Here is an 18,435-nt window from a genome sequence, read left to right on the forward strand (position 1 = left end):
AACTTTTCTTCCTAAAAAGTTTTCAGGTAGCTAAGTAGCATAGTTTTCCTAAACACTTTTCATCATTGTGAACTTGCTTGTGACAAAACTCCAGATGAATTTTTTGCCACTGCCACAAAAATTGTACATATGACCCAGCAAGACTTGGAAATGTTATGATCAGTAAATAAAAATTGTTTTCCCCACTCAGTTTTAAATTCACAAATTGCAATATACATACATTTGTGGAAATTTCAACAACGATTATTTTAAAAGGACATAAACTTTAAAACACTGTATCTCACATGGCAAGATCGAAAACAAAGCTTGAATGGTGTCGCTTATAAACTACACTTTTTCTTTCCTGTATATGATATTTTTCTACTTTAATTTTCTTGAAAGTCTTACATTTACTAATTTTTAGTTACAGACTTGATTTAATATTTGTTGTTTTTAATAATATTGAGGTTCAGAATATTTTCTATGATGGTATTTGTTTTAAATTCTAGACTAGATATCTGTCTGTCAATAATCTTGACTTATGTGTATTTTTTCCTCATATATACTTTTTCATCATTTACTTTTATATTTAACATTTTATATATTTACCTAATTAACATTGAGCAAGCCCTATACTGTGGCAGAGTGCCTGGCCTATTTTTCTCCCTGATCAGCATATTTAATTATTTATAATGTTAATATATTTTAATCTGTGATGTCAATACCTATATATTTTTTTAATCTGTGTTTAATAATGTGACGTTATTTGCTCAATTATGTTAATTTATGCAAATAAAAATTTTACTCTACTCTACTGTACTCTATTTCTCTACACCATAGTTAGATACTTTATGATCAAATTTTTTTATATTCTAGGTTGCTAATATTCCAGCTTGTTTACTAGGGACAGCTAATAGAAACCAAGCAAATACTATATGTGAAATAGAAGAGAATAAATATAGACTTGTTTATCTAACTCCCGAATTTTGTTGTGGAGATTTAGGTACAGGTTAGTGGGAACTATGATTTTTTTTTAATAATACTATTGTCAAGAGTGTTTTCTGGTATTAACGGCTTCGTTTACACCAATTAGCCAGACTTTGTTGGATTTGTGAAGTATTATCACTATTTTACAACATGGGAATTATAAATTTATTTAATGTACGTAATTAGGGTACGGACATACAGAAGATACATGAATATGCGCGGAGGAGGTCGCGGTCGAGGTTTACATCGATAACGGGTAGAACATATTGAAGATACCTTCCTTTCAGTGTTCTTTGAGGTTTCTGAGGTGTCTGATATGTGTTCCGGGAAAGTTAGCTTTTTTACATTATAAAATTATGTACATGAGCAACAATAGTGACGACAGTGAAAATGCATGTCTTCAGGTGAAAAGTAGTAGATCATTTGTAATTCTTTAAATCGCTAGTTTTCAACTCATCGTATAAATAAAAAAAGACAGTATCTATTATAGGAGAATACCATCACCTATTTAAAGAGCTTAAGAAACACCACTCAGACAGATTTTATGCTTATACGAGCCCTAACAACTATTTGTTGGAACAAGCAGTTATTTTGCGAATATAATGCCAATCTACCGAGATTCTTTTATTTAATTTTTTTTAATTGTAAATATGAAATTTTTATGATGTATGGAATTATTTTTGCGGCTTAATTATATATTTTATATTGATTACTTAATTGTTTGATAATCGAAAACTGCTGACAACTAAATATTAGAACATTTTTTGTTTTTCAGTAAAAGGGCAGCAGCCCGACGCAAAGAAATTTTTGAAATAAAACATGCAAATAGGTAGTAAGTTGTCAACAAAAATAATTGTCACGTGTCATTTGAGTGTCAATAATTAACAACCGTCAGTTTTATTACTAGTAAAATATAATAATGGCACGTGGAAAACCTACTGATCCAAAAGTCCGAGGAATTATTATTTCTCAGTACTATAAAGGGAAAACAATGCGTGAAATTTCCAGTGAATTGACTGTAACAACAACTACTGTATTTAATATAATTAAGAAATATGGTGAAACTGCCAGTATTAATATTCGCGACAAAATCTCACGTCGTCCAAAAGCTGTTTCTCAAAGGAGGGTAAGGCATATAATTAGAATATGTAAGTCCGGAAGAAGAAATACTACGAGAAGTAACTACTAGGTGGAATAGAGAAATTGGGATGAATGTTTCCAGAGAATGCTGTCACAAATATATCCACAAAAAAGTCTTAGATTTTATAAGGTATGTTTGATAAGTTCTTCGTTGTGATATAAATTTTCTATTTTTTTATTTATTCCAGTAGGCCAAAGAAAAACCATTGTTAATGGAAACTCAGAAAAGGAATCGTTACATTTGGACTAAATCAAAACTTTCTTGGACCACATATAACTGGGACAAAGTTTCTATAGCGACGAAAGCAAATTTGATGTCTGTGTCGGAGATTATCGAAAGTGTGTGATTCGGGTAAAAACAGAAGCATTCCATAAGGATTGTCTCAAAGGGAAGTTTCCACAGGGCATCATGATGTGGAGTTGTATGTCGGCCAAAGGATTAGGAACTTTGCATTTTATTGAAGACATAGTAAACACAGCCAAATATCAAGATATCCTTGAACATTCGTTTCTACCAAGTGCGGCAAAGTTATATCCATCCGGAGATTTTATCTTTCAGTAGGATGGAGCCTCATGCTATACAGCTAAATCTACCAAAAATGGATGGGAGAACATGGCATTAAAGTGTTGTCACATCCTTCTAGTAGCCCGGATCTTAATCCAATAGAGACACTTTGGTACAAAATGAAACAGCGCCAAAGAAATAACTCTCACTTTGCACGTACGTCTAACACGTACTTTGCCTCAACTACGTGCTAAATTGCAAGAAAAATGGGATAGTTTCATCACTGAATTCTGAGAAGGCCTTGTTGATACAATGTCTAAAAGTTTTCAGGCCGTTATTCAAGCTAAGGTCGACATTACGCCTTATTAATTTTTATTTTAATTTGTTAAAAACCTCGTGTTCCAATATTTAGTTGTCAACATTTTTTGATTATCAAACAATTAATTATATAGTAATCAACATAAAATATATAATTAAACTGTAAAAATAATGCCATACATCATAAAAAATGTTGTTAATTTCATTTACTATTAAAACAAATTTAAATAAAAGAATCTCGGTCGAAACAAACTATTCTGTTCTGGCATCGACATCACTGTAAACCGCGATGATGGGTCGAGAGGGTGAACGGGTGATACATCCTTGGTATGTGCGATCTCATAAGAAAATGAAGGATTGTTTTGACATCGCTGTATCGACCGCGACCTCCACCACACACATCCATGTATCTTCGGTATGCCCGTACCCTTTTAGTGAGCTAGTTTTACTTGCACTGTTTGTTATTGAACCGATCTTATTTAGTCAAAAAGTATTTCTATATAAACAAGACGGTCTGGTCCTCAGAGTTCCATAGCAAACTCTTGTGCAGCTTTCTACTTTATTTGAAAACTACTTTGCTATGGACTATCCAAGTGCCTCACCACATCTTTATTATACACAATAATTTTACACACACACACACACACACACACACACACACACACACACACACACACACACACACACACACACACACACACACACACACACACACACACACACACACACACACACACACACACACACACACACACACACACACACACACACACACACACACACACACACCTATACACGTTTCGCAATATTTGTGGCATCACATACTATATCCTCAATTGTGGCAAATCGGTGTAAACATACCATGATACTGGCACCCGTCGTGCAGAGTGTTTATGGATAGGAATTGCTTTGATACACTCCATGGTTCTAATATTATCGACGAATATAATTGTGGCACCGGATTCCACAATTATTTTGTCATCAGAAACTGTGTGCAAAAGATGCCACAAATATATCCGTAACACATTTTCTGTGTTTGGGGGTTCCATAAGTATTGCTGTATATACAGTGTGTTTGAAAGCCATGTTGCCATATTTGTTATAGGAATAAGTTGTTGCTTTACCTTTTCTATGATACGGATACTCTGTTGGTTACATTACATTTTTTTATTTAGTGTACGATAGTGTTATAATATTTTAGAATTAAATATAAGAAAACTAAAAACGTCTTCGACTATAGTTACTATAAAGATCTTCGAAATGCAGTTACTAACGCAGTCCGTCTGGAGAAGAATGGTTACTTAAATTATCGGTCTGCTTCTTTGATTAAAAAAGATCTTTGGAAAGCTATGAGGTTATTCAAAATTGTAAATAAACCAGTTATAGAGATCCCTCAGGAGCTTAAAGATCCTATATCTATAAATAATTATTTTACATCTGTCTTTAGCCCTGTAAATTGTTGTCCTGAGACAACCCAATGGTATCAGTCAAATATTTTCAACCCAGATATTATTTTCTCGTTTAAAATGGCCACTATTGATGAAGTTAAATTCGGAAGCTGTTGGATATGGATGTGATAATATTTCTGCAAAGATGCTACAACTCTCCCTTTCTATTACTGCTCCTTATATTACGCACATTATAAATTGTTCTTTGGAGGTAGGTTATTTTCCGGACACTTGGAAATACGCTTTGGTAAAACCACTGCCCAAATCAAATAAACCTGAATCACTTAATGATCTTCGCCCAAAATAAGCATTTTACCGGGACTGTCAAAAATTTTAGAAAAGGTTATCTATAAACAGATATACGATTATATTTTTAGAAATAATGTAGTTACGTATATACAATCAGGATTTAGAAAAGAGTTTAGTACAACGACCCTGCTTCTTGACTTAACAGATAATATACTTCGATCATTTGATGCAGGAAAAGCAACCTCAGTCATCGTGCTTGATTTTTCTAAAGCCTTCGACACTATTGATCACGCTCTTCTGTGTGCTAAATTGAAATATTTTGGATTTAATGATACCTCCTTACAGATTTTTAAATTTTATTTGGTAAATCGTTATCAAAAGTCATAATCGATAATAATTCATCAGAATTTGCATCTGTCAATTCAGAGGTGCCTCAAGGTTCGGTTCTTGGTCCTCTTCTTTTTTAAATATATATTTCCGATCTGTATAAATCTTTAAATAATCTGAAATTGCACTCTTTTTTATATGACACACAACTGTATTTCTCTTTTGAACGTAACACTGTTCAGGATAACTTAAAACTAATTATAAAAAATGAACCTCTAAATATTGTTAATAGTTGTAAAAACTTAGGAGTCATATATGACTGTACGCTACGTTTTCAAGAACATGTCACCCTTTTAGTAAAAAAATGCTATTTATTTATGCGTCAACTGTATAGAAGTACAGGCATTTTAAACTTTAAATTGCGTAAGTTACTTTGTGCAACTATCGTAATGTCAATTCTTAATTATGGGCTCTTGGTATTTTACCCTTGCTTAGATCAGGTTACGAAATTAAAGTTGCAAAAAATTCAAAATAATTGTTGCAGATTTGTCTTTGGCATAAGAAAATATGATCGTATATCATGCAAAATAAAAGAACTGCAATGGTTAACCATAGATAATTTATACAAATATCACCTCGCCTCATTGATACTTCGAATTATTTCGTCGTCAAATAGTATTTATTTAAAGAACAAATTAGTATTTCGTGGAGGCGCTCATAATCTGGATCTGAGATATCCTCATAGTCTTATGCTGCCAAGATATAGACTAGCTATTTTCCAGCGATCGTTTACTTACAACGCTGTTTTAGTGTTTAATAGTTTAACAAAAAATTTAAGAGGTAAATCTCTTGATTTCATGAAGCGGCATTATAAGAAATTTTTACCTACAATCGCAGTAACGTTATTATTATTATATAGTATATTGTTGTCGTTATTGTTACCATTAGAATTTTTTTTTTGTTTTTATTTATCATTCATATCATTTATCACATAACATCACAAATTATTTTCTTTATCTTATTTTTCTAGTAGCCACATGACTATTTCTATCATTTCAATATTATATTATCATTTATGTCAATTTATAAATCATTTTTTTTTCATGTTCTACTTATTTCAAACTGACTTTGTAAACTTGAGGTTAAGTGGAGTAGCTCTAGCTAGACTTCGCCTCATGTATCTCGTGTTTGTAAATTTTTACAGACTAAATAAAGGCAATTTATTATTATTATTACTATTATATATAATATAATATAATATATGTGGATCCACCTATATAATAGAATAGAGTTATTTCTGTCCTTTAAAAAAAAATATAAAAAACGATGACACCCGTCGACTTTTAATACATATAAATGTGTGCCTTTTAAGGAAAAATTTAAATGTACAGGGTAATTCACGCATGCCTAGCATATTGCATAAGTTTTATTTTTAATAGACTTCCCTGTATATTTTTTATTTTTAAAAGCTGCTTAATAACCTGATCTCGACAAACTATATCATGTATTATGAATAATACAGGGTGGAATTTTAAAATTATACAGTGTGTAAACTACTCATGGAATACAATTGTTTGCGTCCTTATTTTAGAAAATTATAAAAAAACGCCTCACCTGTTACTTTTAAATTCAAATGTGCTTTTTAAACATGAATTTAAATGTACAAGATGATTCATAAGGGCAGAAGATTCAAGGACACAAACAATTTTATTCCATAAGTGGTTTCCACACTGTTTAATTTCAACATATTAACTACCCTTTAATACTCATAATAGACTCTACATGACATAGTTGGTTGAGATCGGGTTATTAAGGAGCTTTTAAGAATAGTAAAATATACAGGAAGTTCCATTAAAAGTAAAGCTTTTAGACTATGGTAGGCTTGCCTGAGTCACCTTGTCCAGTATATTTAAAAAACGCATATTTATATTCGACGTGCTTCAGCATTTTTTATAGGACCATTAAGCTTGCGGGGGCACATAAGCTAAATTCGATTTAACCTTTGCAATATTTTTTCACCGATTTTTCACTAATTTTCTCCGATTCTCCTGGCAAACGGTTCAAACTGGCAGAATTTAAAAAAATATATTTTTGCCTATGCCATATTTTTTCACCCATTTATAAATTATTACTTTTAAATAAAATAAAAAGTGTTCTGTTCTGCTCCCCTAAACTAATCTTGGAACGTCTGAGGTGAATAGGACATGTAATGCGGATGGAACAAAATGACCCAGCTAGAAAACGCTCCTTGATAGACCCATTGGTCAGAGAAGAAGAGGAAGACCTAGAACAAGGTTCCTTGATAACATCGATAAAGACATGAAAAATATGGGAATACGTGCTTGGCAGAGAGAGAAAGGCGAGGGTTGGGGACGACTGGAGAGAAATTCTTGAGGAGGCTAGGACCCACTTCTTCTTCTTCAGTGCCTTATCCGGTCCGGATGTTGGCGATCATCAAGGCTATCATGGTTTTGTTGACTGCTCTGCGAAACAGCTCCGCTGAGGTCATCCCAAACCATTTTCGGAGATTTTTCAACCACGAAATACGACGGCGTCCCGGTCGATATTTTTCTTCGTTCCGCATCACGTGGCCGAGGTAATCAAGCTTACGTTGTTTAATTAAATTAAGCACTTCTTTTTCTTTTGTCATGCGCTGTAGGACCTCAACGTTGGTGACATGGTCCACATAAGATATTTTTAGTATCCTTCTGTATATCCACATCTCGAAGGCTTCGATTCGTTTTTCAGTAGCTTGCGTCAGTGTCCAGGCTTCAACTCCATATAGTAACACTGGAAGAACGTAGCACCTCACTATCCACATCTTGGTTCCCAAACTGAGATCACTGCAGCACAGCAAGGATCTCAACTTGATAAAAGTAGACCGTGCCATTTCAATTCTGGATCTAATCTCTTGAGCGTAGTCCCATTGTACGTTGAGGGTAGTTCCGAGGTAAGTGAATCTGTCGACTCTCTGGATCTCTTCGCTACCTGCCATTAGTGCCCCGGGATCTAAATTTGTACGGCTGACAACCATGAATTTAGTTTTCTTAATATTAAGGTTCAGTCCGTATGTTACGCTCACAGTTCGCACTCGGTCTAGTAAGGCCTGCAGATCGTTTAGGCTGGTTGCTAGTAACACAGTGTCATCGGCGTAGCGGATATTATTGATGTATTCACCGTTCACTCGGATTCCCATGTCTAGGTTTGTGAGGGCTTCATTAAAAATCTCCTCAGAGTATATATTGAAAAGAGTCGGCGATAGCACACATCCTTGCCTTACTCCTCGCATGATCTTCACTTGGTCGGTCAGCTGGTCTTCGACCTTGACTTGAGCACGCTGGTTCCAGTATAAATTCATGATGATCCGAATGTCCTTCTCATCCAATCCTACTCTTTGTAGTGCGTTGACCATCTTCTGGTGCTGACAACGGTCAAATGCCTTGGCGTAGTCAATAAAACAAATATAGACATCACAACTGACATCGCGGCATCTCTGAAGTAGGACTTGTAAGGTGAAAAGTGCTTCACGTGTACCCATAGAATTGCGGAATCCGAATTGCATTTCACCGACATTTTCTTCGCATTTCTTGTAAATTCTGGCATGTATGATTTTAAGAAAAATTTTAAGTGCATGACTCATAAGACTGATAGTTCGGAAATCTTCGCACGTTTTCGCAGATCGTTTTTTTGGTAGCGTTACAAATGTTGACAATAGCCATTCCTCTGGGATATTACCTGAATCGTATATGGCGTTGAACAGTTCAGTTAACTCCTTCGTGCTCACTTCACTCATCACCTTAATAAGTTCAACGGGTATTTCGTCCGGACCTGTAGCCTTACCATTCTTAGACTGTTTTAAAGCAGCCTTTACCTCGCTTTCTAGAATTGACGGCCCTGTCATGCAATTTATTTCCGGAAGGTTGCCGCGGTCGTCCCAGAAAAGTTCTTCGATATATATTTTCCAGGTAACCAACTTCTCATTCACTGTCGTCGCCAGATTACCGTCTTTATTTATGAGGAGGTGTATGTTTCTCCTCTTGTATTGACCAGTGGCTTCACGAATCCTTCGGTGGATATTTATATGATCGTGTTTCTCTTGGAGCTCCTCGATTAGTTTACATTTTTCTTGCATCCATGTCTCCTTGGCTCTTCGTATTTCTTTTTTAATTGTCTGGTTGGTTTCTTGGTATTTCTTCGTGTCCCTGTTTTTCAGTAATCTTCTTTGTTCCATCATCTGCAGAATGTCATCAGTCATCCATTCTTTATTTTTTACTCTTTTTTTCTTTCCCAGATGTTCTTTTCCCGCATTCAGCATGACGTCTTTGATATAACTCCATTTTTGTTCTACACTCTGTTCTTGTTGTTGAGCCGGTTCTAGTTTTTGTCTCATTGTATCTCTCACATTCTGACGAACTACGGGGTCTTTTAGAGTGTCATAATCCAGGTTCTGTTTAGGTTTATTTTTGATGAGTTTCTTTAATTTGAGTTCTATCTGGCCCACTAATGGGTTGTGGTCCGATGAGACGTCTGCTCCCTAGGACCCACGTAAGGTTGTAAAGACGGAATGATGATAAACCAATCTTATTTGAAAACGTTACTGCTAGCTTAATATCCGAGCCAGTGGAATTGGAAAAAAAGATATTTTTGAAATGCCACAGTGTTCTGCTAGGATTTTACAAATTCATTACCACCCTAGTAATTATTCACCCCTCAATTTACTCCTCAATTTCACCGCCCTGTACTTATAACTGAAATAAAACAGTAGTGTTCTGCTGTTAAGTTTTTACTAAACTTTGACCATCCTAATCATTTTCCCCCCTAAATCAATCTTATTTAGTAATGTTCTTACTAGCTTAATATTCGAGACAGCGAAATTTAAAAAAATAGTTTTAAAATACCATCATGTTCTGATAGGTTTTTGTGAATTTATTACCACCCTAGTAATTTTTCACCCCTTAACTAACCCATTAATACCCCAATACTCTGTTAATTTTTACCTATATCCAACTGACAATAAATATAATATCGACATAAAATTAAATAATATAAATATATTTAAATTTTTGAAATGCAGCTAATATAAATCTATTTTACTACTCAAATAATCTAAACTAGCTGTTCTGTCCAACTTGTAATTTCCGTCTTATTTGAATATTCTTAAAATATTTATCTGCTAAAATGTTTTCCAAGTAATATAAACTCTTTATGTTATACAACTAACCTAAACAGTATATTTAATACCCTTATTATTTAAATAATAACAAAATATTTAATATCTAAGCTTTTTTCCAAATTTTCAGGTACCTATCCGGTATCTTTTAACAATAGGTGTGCAAGGTGTCTCGATCCGCCTTTACAATTAGCTAATTAAAGTAATGGATGTATAATAAAATTATTGGAATTTGAATATTTCTTACCTGCTAAGTATTATGTTAAATATAAAAATTCCATTGTATTTACTAAAACTCAACTTGATTTCAGTTATTTTATATTCATAAAAGGGTACTCACGACGCGAATCCGAGTAACTTTTTTAAAACAGTTAAAATTTATAATTTTTGTAACAAAGTATTTTCATATTTTCAATATTTAGACTATTCTATATTTAAAATATTCAATATATTTAAACATTTAAAAAGTATATATTATTTAGCACCGAGTAACATTTGAGAATGCTTTTTAATTTAAGTAGTCGAGAAAAAAATGACTAGTCTGTTAAAAATATAGTAAAACACAAAAAATATAGTAAATGTGTGGCTGATAGAATTGGTGTGGTTGGTTAACATTTAGTAAAAACGTGTAGTTGGTTAACATTTACTAAAAACAGATCAGTTTCTTATTTTGAATAAAGTGCAGTATAATTACAAAAAAATTCTACCCCTTTAATTTTAACCTACCAGAATTATTGACTCCTCACTAGGGTTAGTCTTGGGATAAACAATTACTAAAGTACTAATAAATTCGTAAAAACCTAGCAGAATACTGTGATATTTCAAAATTTTCTTTTTTAATTCACTGCCTCGAATATTAAGCTAGCGGAAACGTTTCCAAATAAGATTGATTTAGGGGTGGAAAATTATCAGGGTGGTCAAGGTTTAGTAAAAACTTAAAATACTTTTTCATTTCAGTTATAAGTGGAAGACGGTGAAATTGCAAAAGAAGATTTTTTCACTTTAATATTATCCCAACAGAATTATTGACTTCCCATAAGGGGTAGTTGAGAAGTGAAAAATTACTAGGGTGGCAATAAATTCATAAAAATCTAGCAGAACACTGTGGTATTTCAAAAATATATTTTTTTAATTTCGCTGGCTCGAATATTAAGTTTGCGGGAACTTTTCCGAATAAGATTGGTTCAGAGGTGGAAAATTCTCAAAGTGGTCAGAGTTTAGTAAAAACATAACATAACACTTTTTATTTCAGTTGTAAGTAGAAGATGGTGACATTGTAAAAAAGATTTTTTCACTTTAAATTTTAACCAGAGTTATTGACATTTTATAAGGTCTACTGAACATAAAATCGCTACTTTTAAAAAGACGATCTAGAAGCAGTCGAAGTTAGGTTCTTCTGAGAGAAGAAGATTGATAACATTACTATAGCGTTATCAAATCATATTAAAAAATTGGGGAAGAAAAATCCGGCCTACAATGGGACTCGAACCCACACCTTTTTGTCTGGCATACACAGCCTGATTTTTGTCTTTGAATTTCAAAATATCATTTGATACTAATCTCCATCAGATCAGAAAGTAATCAATAAATGCTATAGTGTTTTGATAATTAGTTGTTGAGTTAAAAAACGGCATATTGTATAAAAACGCTCAAATTTGACAGCCGTCATTTTTGTGGCAACGCTTTGATTTGTGTTTTAAGTTATTATACAAACCTCTAAAAAGAGGGTATCATATAATCTCCCATTATATTTAAAAAAAGATCCAAGATTAGCATTTTGAAATTCTTATTTGCAATAACTGAGGGAGATGTTTGAAAAGCATTTTATATCATTTGACTCTAAAGTTTTCTAAGATTTAAAAAAAATTCTTCAATTAAAAATAAAATAGTTTCCATATGTCCGAAAATGTATAGTGAGGACGCTACCAACAATAATTCCAAAAGTTTCTCTCCAGGCTGGTCGGAAGCAATTCTTGTGATAAGTCTTTTATTCATTGATAATGGAAAGTTCATGCAGCTGCTATTTCAACTCCAATTTTAAATTGTCTTAGACTTAATAAAAATTTTAACTTGAATAACTCACAACAGGCCCTTTAATTTGATCTAAAATTTAAGGCATAGTATTTCAGTTTTCTTTATACTTAAAAGTTTATTTTTCACATAACTATTCGCAACTGGGTCATATGCACCAAATTTCAATTTAATCGGTTTCGTAGAGTCGAAATACATTTTGTGTAACAGAGTCAGACGGACGGATGAATAGACGACCAATTTTATATTTTTTTTATACGGGTCTACAGAACTCTTAAAGTGTAATTTTCATAAGTCAAACTTACATAATTTGCATGAAAAGTAGGTGTGAAAAGTTATACGAATGGCCACATCACATCACTGAATATAGAAAACTTTATTTTAATTAGTATCTGATACCCAATCAAACTATAAGGTTTGGAGAAATAATACGCTTTTTTTTTAAGTTAGTATTCCTTTAATCTTTCCATAAATTATTATTCTATTATTTCTGGTCAACATCGCCATCGCGTATAAGAAAATTGTTGCACTTTTGTGGCACCTTTCACACACTTACACGTTTTATTCCCAAAATCGAAATAAAAAATATTTTATTTCAACTGAAATGGGCAACACCGCAAGGCAATCTCAGAGGGCGCCACTTTACGACCACGCCCACGATGCCACAATTACGTGTGTAAATTCAATCTGCCTCAACCTGATTTCTGGCAACATACGCAGAATCGGCGTAATACAATTTTTATTTAAGCTCTATTCGATCCTATGTATTAAAAACAATATCTATTAAAAGCACATGAGAAAAAAGAGTATTTAAAGTTATTTAGACAGTAAATACTACTAAAACAAAGAAAATGTTGGGGAATGAAATTGTGGTAACGTGTGTAAGTTACCACAATTTACGAAGTTACCATAATACAGGAATATGTTCACACACGTTACCACAAATATCGGTGCACACACACACACACACACACACACACACACACACACACACACACACACACACACACACACACACACACACACACACACACACACACACACACACACACACACACACACACACACACACACACACACACACACACACACACACACACACACACACACACACACACACACACACACACACACACACACACACACACACACACACACACACACACACACACACACACACACACACACACACACACACACACACACACACACACACACACACACACACACACACACACACACACACACACACACACACACACACACACACACACACACACACACACACACACACACACACACACACACACACACACACACACACACACACACACACACACACACACACACACACACACACACACACACACACACACACACACACACACACACACACACACACACACACACACACACACACACACACACACACACACACACACACACACACACACACACACACACACACACACACACACACACACACACACACACACACACACACACACACACACACACACACACACACACACACACACACACACACACACACACACACACACACACACACACACACACACACACACACACACACACACACACACACACACACACACACACACACACACACACACACACACACACACACACACACACACACACACACACACACACACACACACACACACACACACACACACACACACACACACACACACACACACACACACACACACACACACACACACACACACACACACACACACACACACACACACACACACACACACACACACACACACACACACACACACACACACACACACACACACACACACACACACACACACACACACACACACACACACACACACACACACACACACACACACACACACACACACACACACACACACACACACACACACACACACACACACACACACACACACACACACACACACACACACACACACACACACACACACACACACACACACACACACACACACACACACACACACACACACACACACACACACACACACACACACACACACACACACACACACACACACACACACACACACACACACACACACACACACACACACACACACACACACACACACACACACACACACACACACACACACACACACACACACACACACACACACACACACACACACACACACACACACACACACACACACACACACACACACACACACACACACACACACACACACACACACACACACACACACACACACACACACACACACACACACACACACACACACACACACACACACACACACACACACACACACACACACACACACACACACCACACATATACAGTGATGAGTGTCTTACCACCCGGCTTTTTAGCGTAAGAGATAGAAAACACAGTTACCTTGTGAAATAAAAGAGATGAAACTCGTAGAGGTGAGAAATAATCGGAAAAACCTATAATTTATATTACATTACATTACCACTATCGAAGTCTCACACCTTTAGACGTTAGATTCGAGCTAAATCACCTCGGTCATAATTATTATGAGTAACGTCGAATGTGTGACGTATTTCCATTTTTTAATTTCGCATAAAGTAAAAACTGATTGATCACAATAAAGCAAAAATGTGAATAAAATAATTTAATTAATAGTGATTATTTAATCTAAAGTTTTAAATTATTAACCAAGAATAATTTCTACTATGATTTGAGGAGTTTCATATACTCTTGTCACGGAATAATTATAAATCCTTCGTGGATTAGTGGTAAGAATTCGACATTGCGATACAGACACCGCAGACGATTAGAGTTCAAAACCCACATGTGGTTTTTCACTAAACAAAAACTAAAGTTAAAACAAAAAATCTTATTGACAAAACAGTATCGTCGTACTTTCAAAAATAAAGTAAAAACTTTTAAAGAATGTTTAAATAAGTAAAAATTCTACAAAAATAAAAAAATATCCGTGGCCACTAATCAATCGATTAGGAAAAGTCGTACCGAGATATTCACTGACGATGCGAGAATTATGTGCAGGACAACCATCGTGTTGAAACCGTATGGAATCGAAAGGTATTGGTAAATTACAAAGGGCTGGGACAATTTCATTTTGCAGAAGTTCCAAGTATTTCCGCCCAGTCAACATACCGTCTATAAAAAATGGACCAATGACATGATTCCCTATTATGCCTCCCCAAACATTTACTTTTCGAAGACGCTGGGTACGAGCGACATAAATCTGACGAGGATTTTCTCGAGATCAATACCTAGCATTGATTGAATTGTGACGGCCATGCAATGAAAACGTACATTCATCGGTGAACAAAACGTTCTCTAAAAAATGTTCATCTTGATGTGACATTTCCATTGCAGTTTGACAAAATTCTAAACGTCTATATTGATCCCCAGGGAATTGTTCGTTGGATTTATGAAGTTTATAGGGACAGTATCGATGTCTTTACAAAATTTCACCTACTCTAAATCTTGGAATTCCACATTGTTCTCCGAGACGAGGTGTTGATTGGGTAGGATTTTGCTCAATACTTGCACAAATCAAAGTGTCCCTTAGTTCCAAATCTGGATTTACCTCCCTTCGTCTGCGAACTCCTCTTGGATCGAACACGGATCCATAAGTAAAAAAATTACGTATAATAGACTGAATTGTTGATCGTGCTGGAGCCGGCCTATTTGGAAACATATTTACAAATTGTTGTCTAATCATGTTGTCTGATAATCCATTCACATGCCAGACAACAATTTGCACTTTTTCCTCGACGGTTAAAATCCTTTTCACGAATTGTTTTTTCAATAAAAAGTTTCTGTTTACCGTAAAAAACACTTCTCGATGTGTTATTATTTGATAACTTGAAGGCTTGATGATTTGGTTAGCTATAAAGCAGGTAGCTGTTCGCGCGCATCCATTCCAATGTCGGCAATTGTTTTGAAAATCATTACCTGTACAGAGGAATTGATATTAACACTGAGAATTTAGTGATGGATTTGACATTAAACAGTCTTCAATGGATTATTTTCCATTCACAACTGAAGACTGTAAAACTGGAATTAAATTTGAAATATTTTGTATTTCTATTTTATAACATTGGAATAAGAATAAATTGTAAATAATGAGTTTTTCGAAAACTTGTTACCTAATATGTATCATATTTTCTATTATTTTTGATTGAGTAAAACAAAATTTTTACCCTTGGTGTGAATTGAACCCCAGTCTTCTTATCAATAGACAACGTCTCTAACTATTACGCCAACTCCACACACAACAATTGTTTTCGGACTGATCATACCTATTTAGTTTAGTCAAATATTTCAGTTGAGTTATTTTTATTATTAAATAAACTTAAAGATTTATAATTTAAAATCGCTACTAATTAATGTTTTTTACTATAATATATCTTAATATATTTAATCATTTATTCTAACATCAGAAATTATTAAAATAAAATATTTTCGAGGTCATCCGTATAATTATGACTGAAGTCAAATAGACACGTCTAATAACTAGCCTTATCTCGTACTATCTCACAACTTAATCTGTCTTCTATCCTTTCCGCTATTTTGCCGGGTGGTAAGACACTCATCACTGTATATATATATATATATATATATATATATATATATATATATATATATATGTATATATATATATATATATATATATATATATATATATGTTTATATATATATATATATATATATATATATATATATATATATATATATATCATAAGAGTAACTGAAATTTTGGTTTTATTTGCCACATTATTTATTTTCCACGCATTAACAATAACACTATCAATCACATTTATAAAAAGGGGCCACCACCATTTCTTCACTTTTAACTTTATTATATAATTTGATATGCTGTTATCATGCAAATCAACACCACCCATATGTTGATTATACTTAGCTATCAATTTTGACTGAGGAATTAGTTGTATTTTCTCTTTTTGGTGGTTGTTCATCATCATATGGAAGGTGCGCTGATCCGAGAATTATCTCCTTCATAATCCCTCCCTCTGTGATTTTCATCTTTACCGTAATTAAATTCCTGGAACCGAAACTCATCAACGGCTGTACGTCGTTTAACTAATATACTGGGATATATATTTTGATTTTGGAAGATCGGTTATATATTATAAGCTCTCCACCAATGCCTGGTATACCACTTTGGTCTTTTAATTATATCCAATATAGGAAACAAACCAACTTTTGTCACTAGGGCATGCAAGGAAGTGTTAGATTTAACACTCTGCACAGGAATAAGTGATATTATAACAAATCAGTATTTGTATGATGAACCCTCATGTTCGGTTTATAGACATATACGATTTGACTTTAATTTATTTCCACCGGAAATTAAATACAGGTATCCTAGGGATACAAACTGGGTAGCATGTAGAGAATCCCTCAGTAGAAATCTGGGGAACAGTACGAACTTGTTTAAACTTACCATGAAAACTGTCTAAAAAAAAAACAATGAAGAATACGGGCAGTAATACAGTCTGATGGAACAACGACTTAAAGATGCCAATGGCAGAAATCCGAAGGCTATTTAACAAAGCCAAAAGTAACCACGACTGCCAGACTGGGATGCCTACAGGTATAAGCTAACGCTATACAATAAAGAAATTCGGAAGGCCAAAAGGAATTCATGGAGAAAGCAATGAGTAGACGAGGCACACTTGCGGTAATATGCAGATGGATAAGGGCATCCCTGGAGAATAGGATAGTAATATCCACTCTGGGCAACCATCAAAGCTAGATAACTTGTAGGCTGTCTACAAGGAGGAGTTCTGTGACCTCTACTTTGGGCAACCTTGGTTGATTATTTTCTCCAAAATTTCTCCACAAAAGACTTTTATTCTCTAGGATATGCTGACGATATTGCAATCACCCAGGTTGTATCTGGAAGAATGCAAGTAACCGTAAAAATAGTTTGTAACAAGAGAGACCGACAGTCAATGCTCAAAAAATACAAATCATCAACGTCACAAAAAAGACAACATTACAAGACCTAAAACCACAGTTGCTGGGAGAAACAGATTCAATTTGCTAAAGAAACAAAATATCTAGGGGCATATTTGGATCATAGGCTTACATGGAATACTCACATACTGAAAACCATCCTTGGGCAGATGTAGAAGAATGTGTGGTAAGAATTGGGGCTTAACCCAATGTATGGATGTATGTATGGGTCTGTGACGTGGTACACAAAGGCTAGCATGCGTGTGTATTACGGGGGC

The 18,435-nt window shown here is 34.5% G+C and overlaps 1 protein-coding gene across 2 annotated transcripts in view; it reads left to right on the plus strand.

Moving 5' to 3' along the window:
- The window catches only part of LOC140434652 (bifunctional 3'-5' exonuclease/ATP-dependent helicase WRN-like), a 49,885-nt gene that overhangs the window by 3,691 nt on the left and 27,759 nt on the right, over positions 1 to 18,435 (plus strand). Inside the window, exon 3 of one of the 2 annotated variants that reach the window (XM_072523067.1) lies at positions 856 to 982. In XM_072523067.1, coding sequence (XP_072379168.1) covers positions 856 to 982 — 127 coding nt within the window. Of the gene's footprint in view, positions 1 to 855; positions 989 to 18,435 lie in introns of both variants that reach the window. The other variant, XM_072523066.1, reaches the window with a different exon arrangement.

Source organism: Diabrotica undecimpunctata, chromosome 2 (genome assembly GCF_040954645.1).
Source record: "Diabrotica undecimpunctata isolate CICGRU chromosome 2, icDiaUnde3, whole genome shotgun sequence".
NCBI classification, from domain to species: Eukaryota; Metazoa; Arthropoda; class Insecta; order Coleoptera; family Chrysomelidae; genus Diabrotica; species Diabrotica undecimpunctata.